This window comes from Lissotriton helveticus, chromosome 6 (assembly GCF_964261635.1).
Source record: "Lissotriton helveticus chromosome 6, aLisHel1.1, whole genome shotgun sequence".
Taxonomy (NCBI): domain Eukaryota; kingdom Metazoa; phylum Chordata; class Amphibia; order Caudata; family Salamandridae; genus Lissotriton; species Lissotriton helveticus.
The window spans coordinates 539,381,713-539,396,874 of record NC_136067.1 but is presented as its reverse complement, the minus strand read 5'-3'; the positions used below and the strand labels follow the sequence as shown (position 1 = coordinate 539,396,874).

Below are 15,162 nucleotides of genomic sequence, written 5' to 3'. Positions count from 1 at the left end.
CCTGCTATATATTACGCATCCAGAGACAACCATGCCGGCGCTGTTTCATGAACTCGAACAATATGGTAGGCACGCGGATTACCGTATCAATTGGCATAAGTCGCTCCTCTATGATCCCGGGGGGCGGGGAGACTGGGTGGCACTTCCAGGACAATTGTTGACTACAACTGAGGGCTTCCAATATCTCGGAGTTTATGTAACCCTGGACAGGTCCCTGTCATTCCAACGAAACTTGGAGCGAATTATCCTGAATTCCATCACGGATATGGATCGATGGAGACTACTCCCCCTTACACTCTTGGGCCGAGCGGCCCTGTATAAGATGATTATCCTACCCAAGTACCTCTACGCCCTGCAGAACGAAGTACTCTCCAGAATGCACAAAGACCTGAAGGCCTTCCTTTGGTTGGGTAAACAACCTAGAGTAGCACTAACTACCCTTCAGAGACACCAATACTGCGGGGGGATCTCGCTTCCGAACTTGGAAGCCTATTATTGGGCAGAGCATCTTGCCCCGATCAATGACTGGTTGCACGCCCCGGCAGATCACCCTACTTATGCTCTATAAAGGTATAAAATGTCCACCCGAAACTTACTGTATTACCTTTATGGGGGTAACCGACGGGAGCCGCTTCTTCCGGCAACTACCACTACCCTACACTCTTGGTATAAGGCTACAAAGCGCACTGGGTGGGAGAAGACGCCCACACGGCAGACGCCACTATGGCACTGCAAGTGGTTAACGGAACTGAGCAAACTGAAATGCTTTCAAAGATGGGACGATATAGGCATTTCCACTATAGGCAATGTGATCTCCAAAGGGGCCCTAAAATCCTTCGTGGCATTGAAAACCGAATTTGGTTTGCACCACTCACAATTCTTCAAATATGCACAACTACGGCACGCCTGGCGGGCCCAAAATATCCACATAACCGAGCTCCCAGAATATGCGCCGTTGGAGGGACGACTATTGCAAGAACAAGTTCAAGGGAAGACAGTCTCACTCACATATAAAACCCTAACCAACAACATGCTGGGCAACTTAGCGAAACTTAAGACAGACGTGGGAATCGGAGGTGGGTGAAATGGACGACCTTGACTGGGACATAGTGTTAATGCACCCAAGGGATGTCGCAATTAAATCCAGGCTGCGTCTTATCCAATTTAATATGCTCCACAGAACGTATTACGATAGAGTGCGGCTCTATAAAATGGGGAGGGCAACAGACAAGAGCTGCCTTCGGTGCCACCGAGAGGACGGGGACTTTTACCACCTTGTGTGGACTTGCAATGTGATACAACTCTACTGGACCGCCATCTTTAAGGAATTGAGCGAGGTTATGGAGACACCGCTGCACCCGGAGCCCAGGCTGGCCCTGTTGGGGATGACTAATGATGTGGACCTGTCTAGACCCCAGTTGATCTTCCTGGTGTTGGCCCTAGTTGTGGCAAAGAGGGACATAGCAAAACACTGGGGGTTCCCGACCGCCCCGGAACTAGAGGAATGGAGGAGAGGACTAGACATGTATATGGCCGCTGAGAGTGACTTATAAGGCTAGGGGGTGCCCGAAGAAGTGTCGGAGGGTCTGGTCCAGGTGGCCCTCTTATCATGGATTGGATGGGGGGCTGTGAGGGTGGAGACTTTAGTGCTGGCTGGCGTACTTAAAAGTGCACAAATGGGACAAGTATGACTAGGATGTTTTTAGATCACAATACAATGCTGCAATTGATGTCGGGTCGGATTGGAGTTAATTTTGTCAAGAATATGCGAATCAGGGGCGGGTGGAGGGGGGTTGCGAGTGTGTGCTTTCTTGATTACATGATTGTATTGTTGTGTACCTATAAAATACAAATAAAAATATTTCAAAAAAAAAAAAAAGCTTCCGGGGAGAGAACAAGGGTTCCCCCAGGGTCAAGGATGCACTCCAGTTACACCCTCAGCGGCACTAGGGCGGCCAGGTGCAAAGTGCTGAGACCCAATGTTATGCAATGGGGAATTGGGGGGCCGTGGTTGGTGGCTGCTTACGAGCAGGCCACTGGGTTGTCGGAGCAAAGCTCCTGGAGTTAGGCTCAGGGCAAAGGAGGATCCGGTTTAGCACACAAAGTGCACCCGCAGGGGTGGCTGTGTGGAGGGTGCTGTTTTGGCGTTGAGTGCCCTGTTGTTTTCAGAGGGGATTTTCGGTTTTGGTTTACTGCAGCAGGCTCGGTCCAGGGAGACTTACGGGAGGAACCAACAGCTGGGCAGGTAAGTTGGAGGGCTCGGGGACGTAAGTGCACCTTTGGTTCTCTTCTCCAGGATGCAGGGCGGCTGAATGCAGGGGTGTCTTTTGAGGTCGGATTTCATCTTACTGGGCCACTCGCGGTTGGGGGCGTCTCCATGCAGAGGCTGCAGGCGATGTTGGGGGGTCCTGGAGGGGGAGCTGGGGGACCTGGCTGGGACCGGTAGGTCACTAGAACTCAGGTCGTAGGAGATGGGTAAAGTGGTGGTTCCAGGCGTTGAGTTTCTTTGTCCTCAGAAAGCTCAGAGTCTGTCTTTGGAGTGTTCTTTTGAACAGAGCTACTGTTCACAGGAGATCCAGTCTTGGTTGAAGGCAGTCAGTCCTCCCAGGATTCTGGAGGTCGCTGGCAGCAGAACAAGGCGACTTTTGGCGCAGGATCTCAGGAAACTGAAGACAGGCCGGTAGGGCTGGGAAAAGGTCAGTTGTTCTCTGCAGTCTCTTCTGTGGGCATCTTCATTCGTCCTTTTTCTTAGGTTGCCGGAATCTGCCTTCTTGGTACAGTGCTGCCCCCTAAATGCAGTGTTTAGGGGGCGATTTAGGGGTCTCTGGGTTAGTAGCCAATGGGCTACTGACCTTAGGGTGACTGCACCCTTGGTGTGCTCACCCCACGTGGTGGAGGGACCACAATCCCTAATGCTGATTGGGGATTGCCTGCCATCTGCAAGATGGCGGGCACTGAGGAGTGGGCTACACCACGCCTCCCCCATCTGAAGGGTGGGGTTGGCAGAGGTGGGCACATCTTCTGGGCTGGCACATTTATCCCGCCTGGCTTCCTGCAGAAAATGAGGGGAGACAGGAAGGGGCCTGCTCCTGATAGCAGGAGAAGCTGGGCTTGCATTAAAAAAGCTGCAAGGCCTTTGAACCTCCCCTCCCACAGATGGCTCTACCTGGCCTGGGGGAGGTGTGAACACCTCCACCCAGGAAATGCTTTGTTTCTCGGCTCGGAGAGCGAAAGCTCCCACCCCAGGCGTCCAGAAACATGTCTCGTGGTGGCAGGCTGGTGTGTACCAGTCAGGGAACCCACCAGAGGCTGGTCGTTTTTCAGGGGCAATCTCTAAGATTCCACCTGAGTGCATTTTACATTAAATCACACACTGGCATCAGTGCGGGTTAAATGTGCTGAGAAGTTTGATACCAGACTTTTCAGTGTAGCCATCATGGTGCTGTGGAGGTCATAATGACAAAGTCCCAGCACCATATACTCTTAATGACTGCACTGTAATTACAATGTCTAAGAATGGACTAGAGACTGTAGGGGTACAGGGCTCATGCACCTGCACCCTCACCACTGGTATAGTGCATCCAGCTAGAGGGGTGGTTGATCTATGCCAGGGCAGTGGGTTCTAGGCATGGCACACAGGGATGTGTGCCAGGTCGACTCGTCACTTTGTCCTGCACCAACACACGCAGCCTGCAAATGCAGTGTGTGAGTATAAAGGTACAGGGCCTCTAAGTGCTGCAGCCCTTAGAGGCCTTCCCTGGTCACAGTGCCCTGGGTACCATTTACCATGGGCTGACCTGTGGCCAGGTGGCCAATTGGGTTTGGGACAGTTTTGGGGAAAGAACATAGGTCCTGGGAACCTCATTGGCAGGGACCTTGGGGCCATCAAGTCAAAGTGCATCAGTAGTTCTGGCAAAAAGTGGGAGGGTTACTGCACCAGAAACCCAGCTTCCCACCACTGGTGTAGAATTTCTTGAGTTTTGTGTCGATTTCTTCTTCAATTGCTTTGGTGCTGTTTAAATGCTTTACACGTGTTCCTCTGTATAAGCCCTATTGCTCAATGCCACAGCTACACAGGATTGATCTGAGGGTTTTGTTTCACAGACGAAACCCAAGGGTCCTAAACGGGTTGATCGGAGAAACAAGCATGTAGAGATAGATATCCTATGAGTCCATATATACCATCCAACCTCCCGATTCAATGTGCGAAAAATCTGTGAAGGCTTGTCCAATCTAAAATTCTTTTTCAGAAATATGTTCCTCCAAAAACAGCATTTCTACTCACCTTCTCTGTGTACTGGAAATAAGGCGAATAGAACCCTCTTTCTAGTGGTTTGATTTTTTTCTAACCTCTTGCTATCAGAAGACTATTGGATTGAGGTTATGCTTATCCATGGTCGCAAATAAACCTCAACACACTCGCCTATCAGCAAGTTGCTTTTTTTTTTAAAGATGACCCAAGAATGGCCATATTCAATACATGTGCTTAATAGACTTGGCCAGGACACGGCAATAATAAAATGAATTACACTCCAGCGCACTAATCCAGTTGCCATCATCAGAATGAACTAGCAACTCTCTGAACCATTAGCTATAAAATGAGGAACAAGATAGAGCTACCCCCATCGCCACTCATATTTGACACAGCAATTAAACCATTAGCATTTCTACTTAGGGAATTCCATGGAGGTAAGGGATACAATTTGGACCCCGTAGATTGCTTACTTCATTATATGCTGAAAATAGATTGCTGTTGGTCAAAAACCTGGACCTTAACCTAACCCCATTGACAGACAAAATTACGGACCATGGATTATGGTCTGGACTGCGTATAAACTATGTGAAATAAGTGGCGGTATCCCTAACCAGCGTTACAAATGGACATACCTTCCCCCAACACTGGAAGGCAAGGTAGCAGTGATGAAAATGGTGATATTGCCACAACCACTATATTTATCAATGAATATACCAATACGCTGAGGCAGCTTTTTTTACGCAGCTAGGCACGCTCCTCACAAAACTTGAATGGGCCGGGAAACAACCTCGCATTAGCTTACAAATTGCTACAAAGGCTGTATGAACTGAGAGGATTTGCAGTGCCCAGTTTTTAGGGATATTATCTAATAGTACAAGCACAGTGTGCTGCACATCGGTTCGACAACACGAGACAGGCTCCGTACAGGGGGTTAGAGATGGACCTAGCAGACCATTACTCATTTGAAATAATTTTGCTGACACCCCCAACTCGGTCTATAGATGGAATTCACACATGGTTGCATGTTGCAGACTGGGGTGGGTGTGTAGGGTAGACATGCTCTACTGACCCCATATATTGTTAAAGCGGAACCCGAAGGCGTGGATTACATGCAAAAAAAATCATGAATAAGACACTACAGTTAAGACCGCTTCACTGGTTAGGACACATATACAGAGACAAGCAGTTTATTTCCAGAACAGAATACCTGAGCAAAGGTAGCTCCTCTCTTTTTAAAGTCTTTTATTACTATAGATTCTGAGACTATCATACATGCATTTCCCAACCTTTCCGCAGGATGATGATGAATGGAACCTGCTGACGTTGATAGCAGCTGGATCTGCCACCAGACAGCTGGTCAGACTGATCTATAATATGCTAATGAAGCTATGAAACAGGCCGATAGCAGCACTAAGGATATATACACTGCATTTAACACACGTCAGTGAGCATGGCTAGATAAGGTGGGAGACACAACAATAGCTGCACTGGATGCTGTGGCCAGCATGCCGGCTTCATACACCTAGCATGGCGTTGACCGAAAATAGGTGGGTTCTGGCGGGAATTGTTCACTACAGTGGATGAGATGACTAAACTAAATTTACAGGTACATTCACTGTTGGCCCTCCTGGGATATTTAAAGAGAGTACTTAAAGCCTGTAGGAAATCTGAAGGCATGGCCATGTTGCTGGGAAAGAGACAAAAGGCAATGACATGGAATGGGAAAGCGGGATCGACAGCAGATGCCTGGATAAAAGAGATAGCCCAATGTACAGAGACATATGCTATGCTTCGTCCTAGAATTTCACAACATAGAGACATATGGAACCCTTTGAGGCAGTATCTGCAACATATGTGAAGGGGTGTTGATATTCAAGGTTGGACCTCCGGAGTACCCCTGGTATGTGGAAATGGTACCTATTGAACCTATAACGTCGAAATGATTGACTTGCAAATGATACAAAAATAACAACCTGTTATGTGTAACCTGTATTTGTTTTAATTGTTGGTAAACTGAAAACAAAAAGTTTAAAACAGATGAACCCACAGCAGTATCTTTGGAGTAGGCGTGGAGGAACAACAAAAACAATATTGGTGCTCCTGTTGTATTCCTGTGAAACTGTATCTGCAGTCTAATGTAAAAAATACTGCCAAAGGACAGCGGTAGGCAGAGAAGTCTTCCTTAGCCTGCAGTACTGGCTTCTCAAACACTTTAGGAATTTAAGTTACTGCTATGTGAAATGGGGTGCTGGAGGTGCCAGCAGCAAAGGCATTCCTGTTGCTCTTTTCAGTATTCAATAGAAGATTTTTTTTTCCCAATTCAATAGAAGAAGCAGCGTTTTCTCAAAAAAGACACTCACCATCGAGCAGCAAATCGATTACACTGGCTTCGACATTCTTCAAACACCTGGTAGAACACATCGAGGCTTGGGCACACTAAAGTACTCCAGTGTTCATTGAACACGCAAAATTGACAGACATGTCCAACCATGCCTTTAAGACAGGTTTTACTTTTTCTTCTCAATTTTTCACTAATTGGTTTTAAGGTCTCCTCCAATGGTCTAATAGGCTTCTTGCTACGGCAGCAATTTCCCATAAGGCATGGGTATACCACACTAAAAAGAATGAAGCACTGGATATGTAAAGAGTAGGGAATCCAGATGAGGCAACGCTTCTTCCCATAGAGTACAGGCATTTCAAGCTTCCATGCAGTGGCAAAGATGCAAAAAGAATGGCTTAAATGCCATTGAGGCTGAGGCTACAAGTCTCTCAAGTGATAGGTGAGTCAAGAAGGTCAGAAGAGGCCAACTGACTACACTGAACTATCAGTCTGTTGGCTTTACATAGGCCGATAAAATGGGATCTACAAGTGATTAACTAAAAGGCAGAAGTAGTTCTACCACTGATGCAGCAAGCTGAAGGATCTCCATTTATAAATTGGATTGGACCTCTGGTGTGGTCATTGGAAGTTAGGGTGCCTTTGTCACACAATCAGCACTTCATTAGTTATATTGCTCTATACGGGGTCCAGCCAGGTATGAAACATCCCAGCTGACGTTTGTCTGAATTTCCAGATAGGTTCTTACGTCCTCAAGAATCGGACAGTGAAGTCTATCAATCAACTTGTCATCATCGGTGCCATGATGCTGTACTCTGAAGAATGGCATTTCCAAGGCATCAGTAAAGGATATATCAGACTTAATATCAGCATATATTTGAGCAGTAGATAAATGCTCAGCAGATAAATATTCTGCCAAAGGTTTACCAACAAAATGAGTCAATTCATAGATTGCTGAGTGCAAATTGTTTTCCGTTAATAGAAAACTTTTAAGGAACTGCAACCATAGCGGGCACTAAGGGAACTGCAGTAGGTTGCCGCAACTGGATATACGATCACTTCTGGTTTCTTTCTTTGTTTTTCAGGCCAGTAGTAAAGTATTTGTGCTTTGACAGACACCAGGGTTGGAGTCATCAGCGTCAGTGGAGTTAAAAGCTCCAACTCCACCTTTTGTTTTGCAGAGGGTAGCAATGTGAACGATGCTATGCTTTTGCTGATGACTCAGGAGGTTCGAAAGGAGCACATATCAAGAATCAGAGGGCTAAATTCAGATCTCAGTATGTGTGAGAAAGTGCCATCTTTCTTACATTGGTATGCCCCCACTTTTTGCTGAACTGCTGATGTGCTTTGACTGAGTGTGCCCTGAGCTCCTGCCAACCAGGTGCCCAGGGCCTGTGTTCCTGCCCTAAAACTGTGTTGAAACTAAAACCCAATTGGCATCTCTGGCCACCTATCAGCCCCTAGTAGATGGTACCCTTGGTACACAGGGCATGGTGACCAGAGAAGAACCCTAAGGACTGCAGCACTTATTGTGCCACCATTAGGGGCCCTGTACACTGACACCCACACACTGCCTTTGCAGGCTGAGTGTCTAAGGACAGTACTACACAAAGAGTCGACATGGCACACATCCCTGTGTGCCTAGGCCCACAAGACCCACTGCCCTGGCATACCTCAGTCACCCCTCTAGCTGGGTGCCCTATGCCAGTGGTGTAAGCACAGGTGCACGAGCCCTGTGCCCCAACAGTACCCAGGGCCATTACTGGGCACTGTAAGTGCAGTGATGCCATTAAGAGTATATGGTGCTGGGAGGTCGTCATTACAAACTCCACAACACCATAATGGCTACACTGAAGACTGACAAGTTTGATATCAAACTTCTCAGCACATTAAACCCACACTGATGCCAGTGTGGTATTTAATGTAACATGCACCAGAGGGCATCTTAGAGATGCCCCCTGAAAACCTAACCTACGATCCATGTCTGGTCTGAGAAGCTGCCACACAGCAGACATGGTGCTGGACCCCTGGGTGGAGAGCCCCCCCGCTCTCCTGGGCCTGCAACAATCCACATCCTGGGCGAGGTGCTAGGTCTCCTCCCCTAGGATGGGCAGGGGGAAGCTTCAAATGCCTGCCAGCGGGAAGACTGTCCGGAAACCCTACGTCAGGAAGGGGGGTGTACCAGCCTGTGCCAACCCCACCTCTCAGGTGGGAGAGGCAAGGTGAAGCACTACCCCGGGCTCTGCCCATTTGAAGATGGGGAGCCCTGCCCAATCACAGCTAGGCCCCTGCCCCCTCCCACAGGAGAGGAGCCGATTAGGGGTGTACCCACCCCAGGATAGGGACCTATTGGTCCCTGCCCTTCCCCTACCTGTAAAGCCCCTAAATTCAGTATTTAGGGGCACCCTGGACCTTCCTTCCTCAGATCCCGATAAGAAAACAAGAAAGAAGATCAAGAAGAAGAAGACCTGCCGTGCAGCTGCTAACAAAAGGACGACACCAACTGACTTGGCCCCTGCCTAGCGGCCTGTCGACCCTGGAACCTTCCTCTGCCAAATCCCGGCGACTCCTGCAGACAGCAACCTTGGACAACCCAGAGAACCTGCCTGCCTTGACCCTCTCAAAGACTGGGACTCCCCTGAGCAGAGGCTCTGCTCCAACAACCATACCCTTGGTGCCAGCCAGGAACCGCAAACCCAGCCCACTCTGCTCCCGCCGAGTCCGGCCTGTGCCAGAGTGACCCAAGACCGCGAGGACGTCCCCCCGGCAACTGGGACCTGAAGTCCAGTGCCCAAAGACACTCCGCGACGACCCAGACGACGCCTGCAGCCTCAGTACCAGGGACTCCTCCAACGGTGACCAGCCGAGGGTAAGATTTCCCGACACCCAAAGACACCCCTGCACCCAGCGCCCCACGGCCCCTGTGCCCTCCTTTGGGGTACCTACCTCTTCTCCAAGAACCCAACTTACCTCTCGAAGTGGTGGTCGCACATGAAGAATCTCCGTCTCCGAGCCTGCAGCCTTTGTTCACTTTATAACTTTTCCATTGGATGACACTGAGCGCCCAGCGGCTCAAAAGCACCCTGCACCCAGCCGCCCGAGTGCCGCTGGAAGTGCCACGACTACCCTACTCTACTTCCCCGCTTGCCCTGAGTAAGTGACCAGGAGCTCAGCTCCCACAGCTGCGTGGCCTGCCTGCTTGCAGCCACCAACCAAAGGCCCCCTGCCCTCCATTGGATTGCATTGGGCCTACTCTCTCTGCACCCGGCTGCCCCTGTGCCGCATAACAACTGTACCTTTCCGACCCTGGGAGACCCCTGAGTCTATGCCCAGAACATTAACCTCACCAGTCGAGTACTCACCTGAAAGCCAATAACTCACTTTCCTTCCATCGGCTAAAATTGTCTGGTTTTCACTGAAATGTCTTCCAAGTGTCGATTTTTGAAACTTTAAAATATTCTTCTAAAATCAAACGAATAACGATTTACAAAATACTCACCTGGGATCAGGAGAGAAGCCAGTGCTGTACTTTCTAGTTCCGTATTGAACCGCAAAAGTAATCTTAACTGTACTTACCAGTTACCTGCATTTTCTCCCATAGGAAACCATAGACCGATGTTCTCTGAAATTTCTTCTAAGTATCGATTTTTGCAAATCACAAATATTCCTTAAAAATTGTACCGACTACTGAAACGTAAATACTTACCTGTCTTAGGTAGAGGTCCGAGTGCTGGACCTAGGAGCCCAGTACTGGATTACAAAAGTAACGAGAACCTACTTTACCTGTGACTTGAATTTCGCAAAGTAATCCTGAAAGTAATCAATTGCATTTTTATAGAAAAACCCATTGAGCTCAATGTTAAATTGTGTTTAGAATTGTGTTGCCTATTGCAACCCCAGTAACTATTGTACTTACCAAGTCTATTGCCTCTCTGCAAAGTAATTACCAAAGTCACTCATATTGAGAGAAGTATATTTTGATACCTGTTGGTTCTAAAATAGAACAACTATATCTTTTGATATAAAAACAATTGGCCTAGAGTTCAGTTCTTGAGTGTGTGAAACCTTTTGCTGACTGAGTGTGAACAACAAATGCTTTACACTGTCCTCTGATACTGCCTTACTGCTCGACCAAGCTACCACTTTAGAGAGTAAGGTCAGATCTGACTTTAACCACTGTTATACCTCTGGAGAGTGGGGACTCTATACACACTGTACCTTACTTTGGTCCAGTATATACAGAGCCACTTTCTTACAGTATGGCATTATAAAGAGAGTAGGGAAAAAACAATGTGAAAGCCCTCTAAAAAACGCAACACAAATGATGATTTGCATGAAGAAGGCTAATCCTAGAGTAGACACTAATGACACAGTTGTCTCAAGGTGGTCAGCGACTCCAGTGCCCAGTCCCAACATTCGATAATACACTAAAAGCATGTCTATGAGACATAAAAACATTGACAGCTTTTTCATGTACAAGTACACCATTTCAGCTTTTACGTCCCCTTTTCAATATTCCTGAGACTTAACAGACAACAGATGTTGTTCAGCATAATGAGACATCTTGAGGACCTACTTTGAATTTTACAATTTCTGCACAAGATACCAGTTCCAATCCTCTCTGAACATACTAAACCCAAAGACATATATTTAAAACAGCCCATCTTTAGAACAGTATCAAGCAGAACAAAATGAAGGAATAAAAACTTGAAATGCTAATTGGAAAATGAAAAGGTGGCAGTTGTAGTCTAAATTTAGTTTAAACATGCCAGAAAGAAGTAACATGTAAAATATAGCGATAAAAAGGACAGCAGGTTAATTTCTTGGATCTAAAACAGCAAGCTGTCCATGAAAAACGTGAACTAACCAGCTGCTCAGTCCAATGGTAACATGCAGAACATACTTGAGTAGAAATGCAATGCATAGATCTTAACAACAGTGATAGTGTATACTAGAATCATGCAGTATCACACAGTTAGCATTACCTTACAGGCGAAGATATAGTTGCTTTAGGTGATTCTGGTTGCTCTGCTTCTGCTATATCTGAAGCTAAAATACTGGATGCAGTGGAAAGTGCACTAGCAATGTCTTCTTCCATATGCTCTGCTTCATTATCAGAATGCTTGCGTGCCACACCAATTGCAATTTTAACTTTTTTGGGAGAAAGGTCCTCGGAAGGAGGTGCAATCCGACCTTAGAAAGGGAAAATGCTGTTGTCAGAATTTTAGCAATATCTATTCTAGATCTATAACCTAGTGCATGTCTGTTAAGGTATGATGGTTTTCTGCTAAGATCAGACACTAATCAAAGTTACAAATATAAAATCTTCCAAAGTCAATGAAACATTGTCATCAGAACATTCATTATATAACTATTCAATTACAATCTAAATCTTACCTCACCTTATGCCTGATAAAAGTTACTTACCTTTGGTAATTATATTTCTAGTAGATACTACTACTTCCTGTGGATGCTTCCTCTTATGAACACTCCTCATGCCTCTTATGAATACTCCTCGTGCATCAGATCATATCCCCCCAAAAAAATTCCGCTGCAAGTATTCTCCAGTGCCAAGTGGCACAAGCAAAAAGAACAATTGATGAACAGAATGCTGAACAATGTCAAACATTCACCCCAGTACAGAGATCTGAGCCTAAATCCATCGTTTTTTTGCTCCCCATGCCATTCCAGTTGAAACACAGGCATATGCAAATCCGTCTTGACCCTGCTCCCCATGGGAATAGTCCAACCCGAACTGCCAGGCCAGGTACTCACTGGAGCGGAAACAAGCATCTTGGGACAGGTTTCGGGGTTTCGCCACTCATCAGCTAGGCTAGCTTGAATCCTATGGCACAGTGAGCCTGGAACACACATCCGGGCATACCCAAAACTGGTCCCAGGATGCTCTGAAAGTCTGTGCTTTGTATGAGCCAGTTTTCGAGATAGGGAAAAACATGCACACACTGCCTTTGCAAATGAGCTGCTACTACCACTAGGCATTTGGTGAATACCCTTGGAGCTGCAGTGACCTCCAAATGGAAGAACTTTGAATTGAAAGTGTTGACTGTGAAATGTAAATCTGAGGAATTTGTGATGTGCTGGGTGAATTGGTAAGTGGAAAGAGGTGTCACTGAGGCCTAATGTGACCATGAAGTAGCCACATTGTTGAAGTGACATCTTGCAAAGTGACCATGTGAAAATGCTCTGATAGAATGTACCTGTTTGGGGGACTTAGGAGCAGGATTAGACTCCAGTGCGTTGCTGGTGTAATGACACAAGTTCTATAGCTCATTTTTGTTGGAGAGCTTGGACTTCCTGTCTGAGCAGCTGCTGTTGGTCTGTGTATAGTGTTTACAAGGTGGAATGTTTGAAGGTGTAGATGTGAGCTCCTGGCAATAACCATGTTGGATAATAACCAACACCCACTGGTTGGAGGTGATGGTCTGACATGCGGGAAAGAACTGTTGAATTTGTCCCCCAATGGTGTTGTGTGATTGCGAAGGGGGAGGGGTGGGCAGGTAAGTCAAGGTTTAGGGGCAGTTGCGGTAGGCTTGATAAAGCCACCTCTGCCTCGTGAGTTGCATCCCCTGTAGCAGCTTTTGCAATATCCTCTGGGTGAGGATGTTTGGGTATGCGTCTTATGGTATGCAGTGGAGGTCTAAGAGGATGGTTCTTTGGATCATCCACAATAAGATGATCGGTGAAAGGAGCCCGTTATGATGGAGTTTGAAGCGCTACCTTTGCCTTCGCAGTCTTGTTATCTTTTTTTATTTTCTCCAAAAGGGTGTCCACCTGAGGGCTAAAAAGCGGTTCCCCATCAAGGGAGAGAGCTAACGGGTACTGCTGAACTTCAGGTTTAAAACCTGACACCCTTAGCCAGACGTGGCGTCTGATTAAAACACTAGAATTAATGCTGTTACTGAAGGCAGTCACAGTTCATAAGAAGTAAGGAAAAAGTAAGGAAAAAAGAAAGGAGTGCCGTTCTTTTTAGAAAAAAGGTAGGGGACAGTGTGTCCTTTACTTGATGCCCTCACACACCCTGAAGGATGCCATGCTTCATCACGGGGCGGTGCTCCTCGTCTGGCCGGCGCTGCAATGCCCTACGGGTCCCCCGAAGGTTCACTTTGTTGGAGGTCTCTTTTAGTAACCTACCTGAATGGGTATGTGCGGGTCTGAGTATGGGTGATGTGAAGTGCAGATATTAAAAGATGGCGGGAAGTGAAGGTAGTACAGTTTAATAGAAAAATCCCTCTATCATCACTACAAAATCGGAAGGTTGTGTGCTGCTCCAGGGTGATAATGGCCCTCTGTAGCTAGACAAGTGTGAAGTCCGTTTAGGAGGTGGGTAGGCTCGACATATTTCGTGCAGAAGTGTGGTCTCGGGAGGAGATCCTTTGCGCTTCTTCGGGACCAGGATGGGAGTGAAGTAAGTGCTCGGGTGGTGTGGTAGCCTAGCATAATTTAGTAGTGCCACTCATTGGACTCGTAGAATGATCCTATCTAGAACGACAAAGGAACAAACAGAAATGTACACAGTGAATGGAAAGAAACCCAAAAAAGGGCATTGTCTCTATGTAAAGCGCAGGTCCCCAATCGGTTGACCATTAGCTTTCAATGCAACCAACTACTCCATCCACCCAATCATTCTTGTTGCGGGGTGAAAAGTGTGAGCTAGTTGATAAAAAGCATGCGCTGCTCCCCGACGTGGAAGATTGGACTACGAGAACTACATGCTACTCGGATATATACTAAACAGGGAACGCTGCCTGGGACAATACATACGTTAAAGTTGGATTTTTCAAATTGATTCTGAAAAGCATTTTCTTAATACATGGGGAATACCGAAAGGAAGCGCATTACATACCTACTATAAGCCCTTAAGAAGTCCTTGTTTGGACGAAACGCGTTGGCGGTTTCAAAAGGCTTTTTATACAAAAAGAAAATAAAGGAGCGAAACAATAACGAACAGAACATCAACTCTTCTTTGGAGCAATTTGTGTTTGAGTACTGAACTGTTATACTTGCGTGTAAAGTGTGCTGGGCTATTTTTTGCTTATTGTAAATCCTGGGAAAGCTGGTTGTGTCTCGATCAGCTACTCAATTAATGGGGGCATAGGGAATTGTGCCTCAAGCCCGTTCTTGCACCTACCTACGTATTTCACAGAATAGGGACGCTGGGACTAGTAATTAACAAGCATGCTACTGCCTTTAAAAAATTGTATTTTTTGTATGTTCTTATAGCCTCTTCTGTAATTCTCTCCTATGGAGCACTGTCATTCTGTGTGCTGGGTTGCAGTAAAATTGTAGTCCTTCTAATTATGGGAAATGTCTTGGTTTTTGGCTTTAAAATTCTGGTTACCCCATCCACGGTGCAAAGTGCAGTCGCCAGGACTGGCTAAAGGTGTCACACGTGATATGGCGCCAGGAGCTATGCACCCCTTCTAATCAATGAAAACATAACCTTTGACCCTGGTGATGGCAACAGTGCAATGTGATTACATAACTTTTGGGGAAAAAACTCCATGCAGCAGTATGCTAAAAAACAGTGATTTGTGAGAGGCAAAACCTG

The 15,162-nt window shown here is 46.7% G+C and overlaps 1 protein-coding gene across 2 annotated transcripts in view; it reads right to left on the bottom strand.

The window, feature by feature from the left end:
• Positions 1 to 15,162, bottom strand: part of PHF3 (PHD finger protein 3) — a 716,139-nt gene that overhangs the window by 285,261 nt on the left and 415,716 nt on the right. For both annotated transcript variants that reach the window (XM_078648001.1, XM_078648002.1), the window contains exon 12: positions 11,579 to 11,786. In XM_078648001.1, the coding sequence (XP_078504127.1) occupies positions 11,579 to 11,786 (208 nt within the window). The remainder of the gene's footprint in view (positions 1 to 11,578; positions 11,787 to 15,162) is intronic.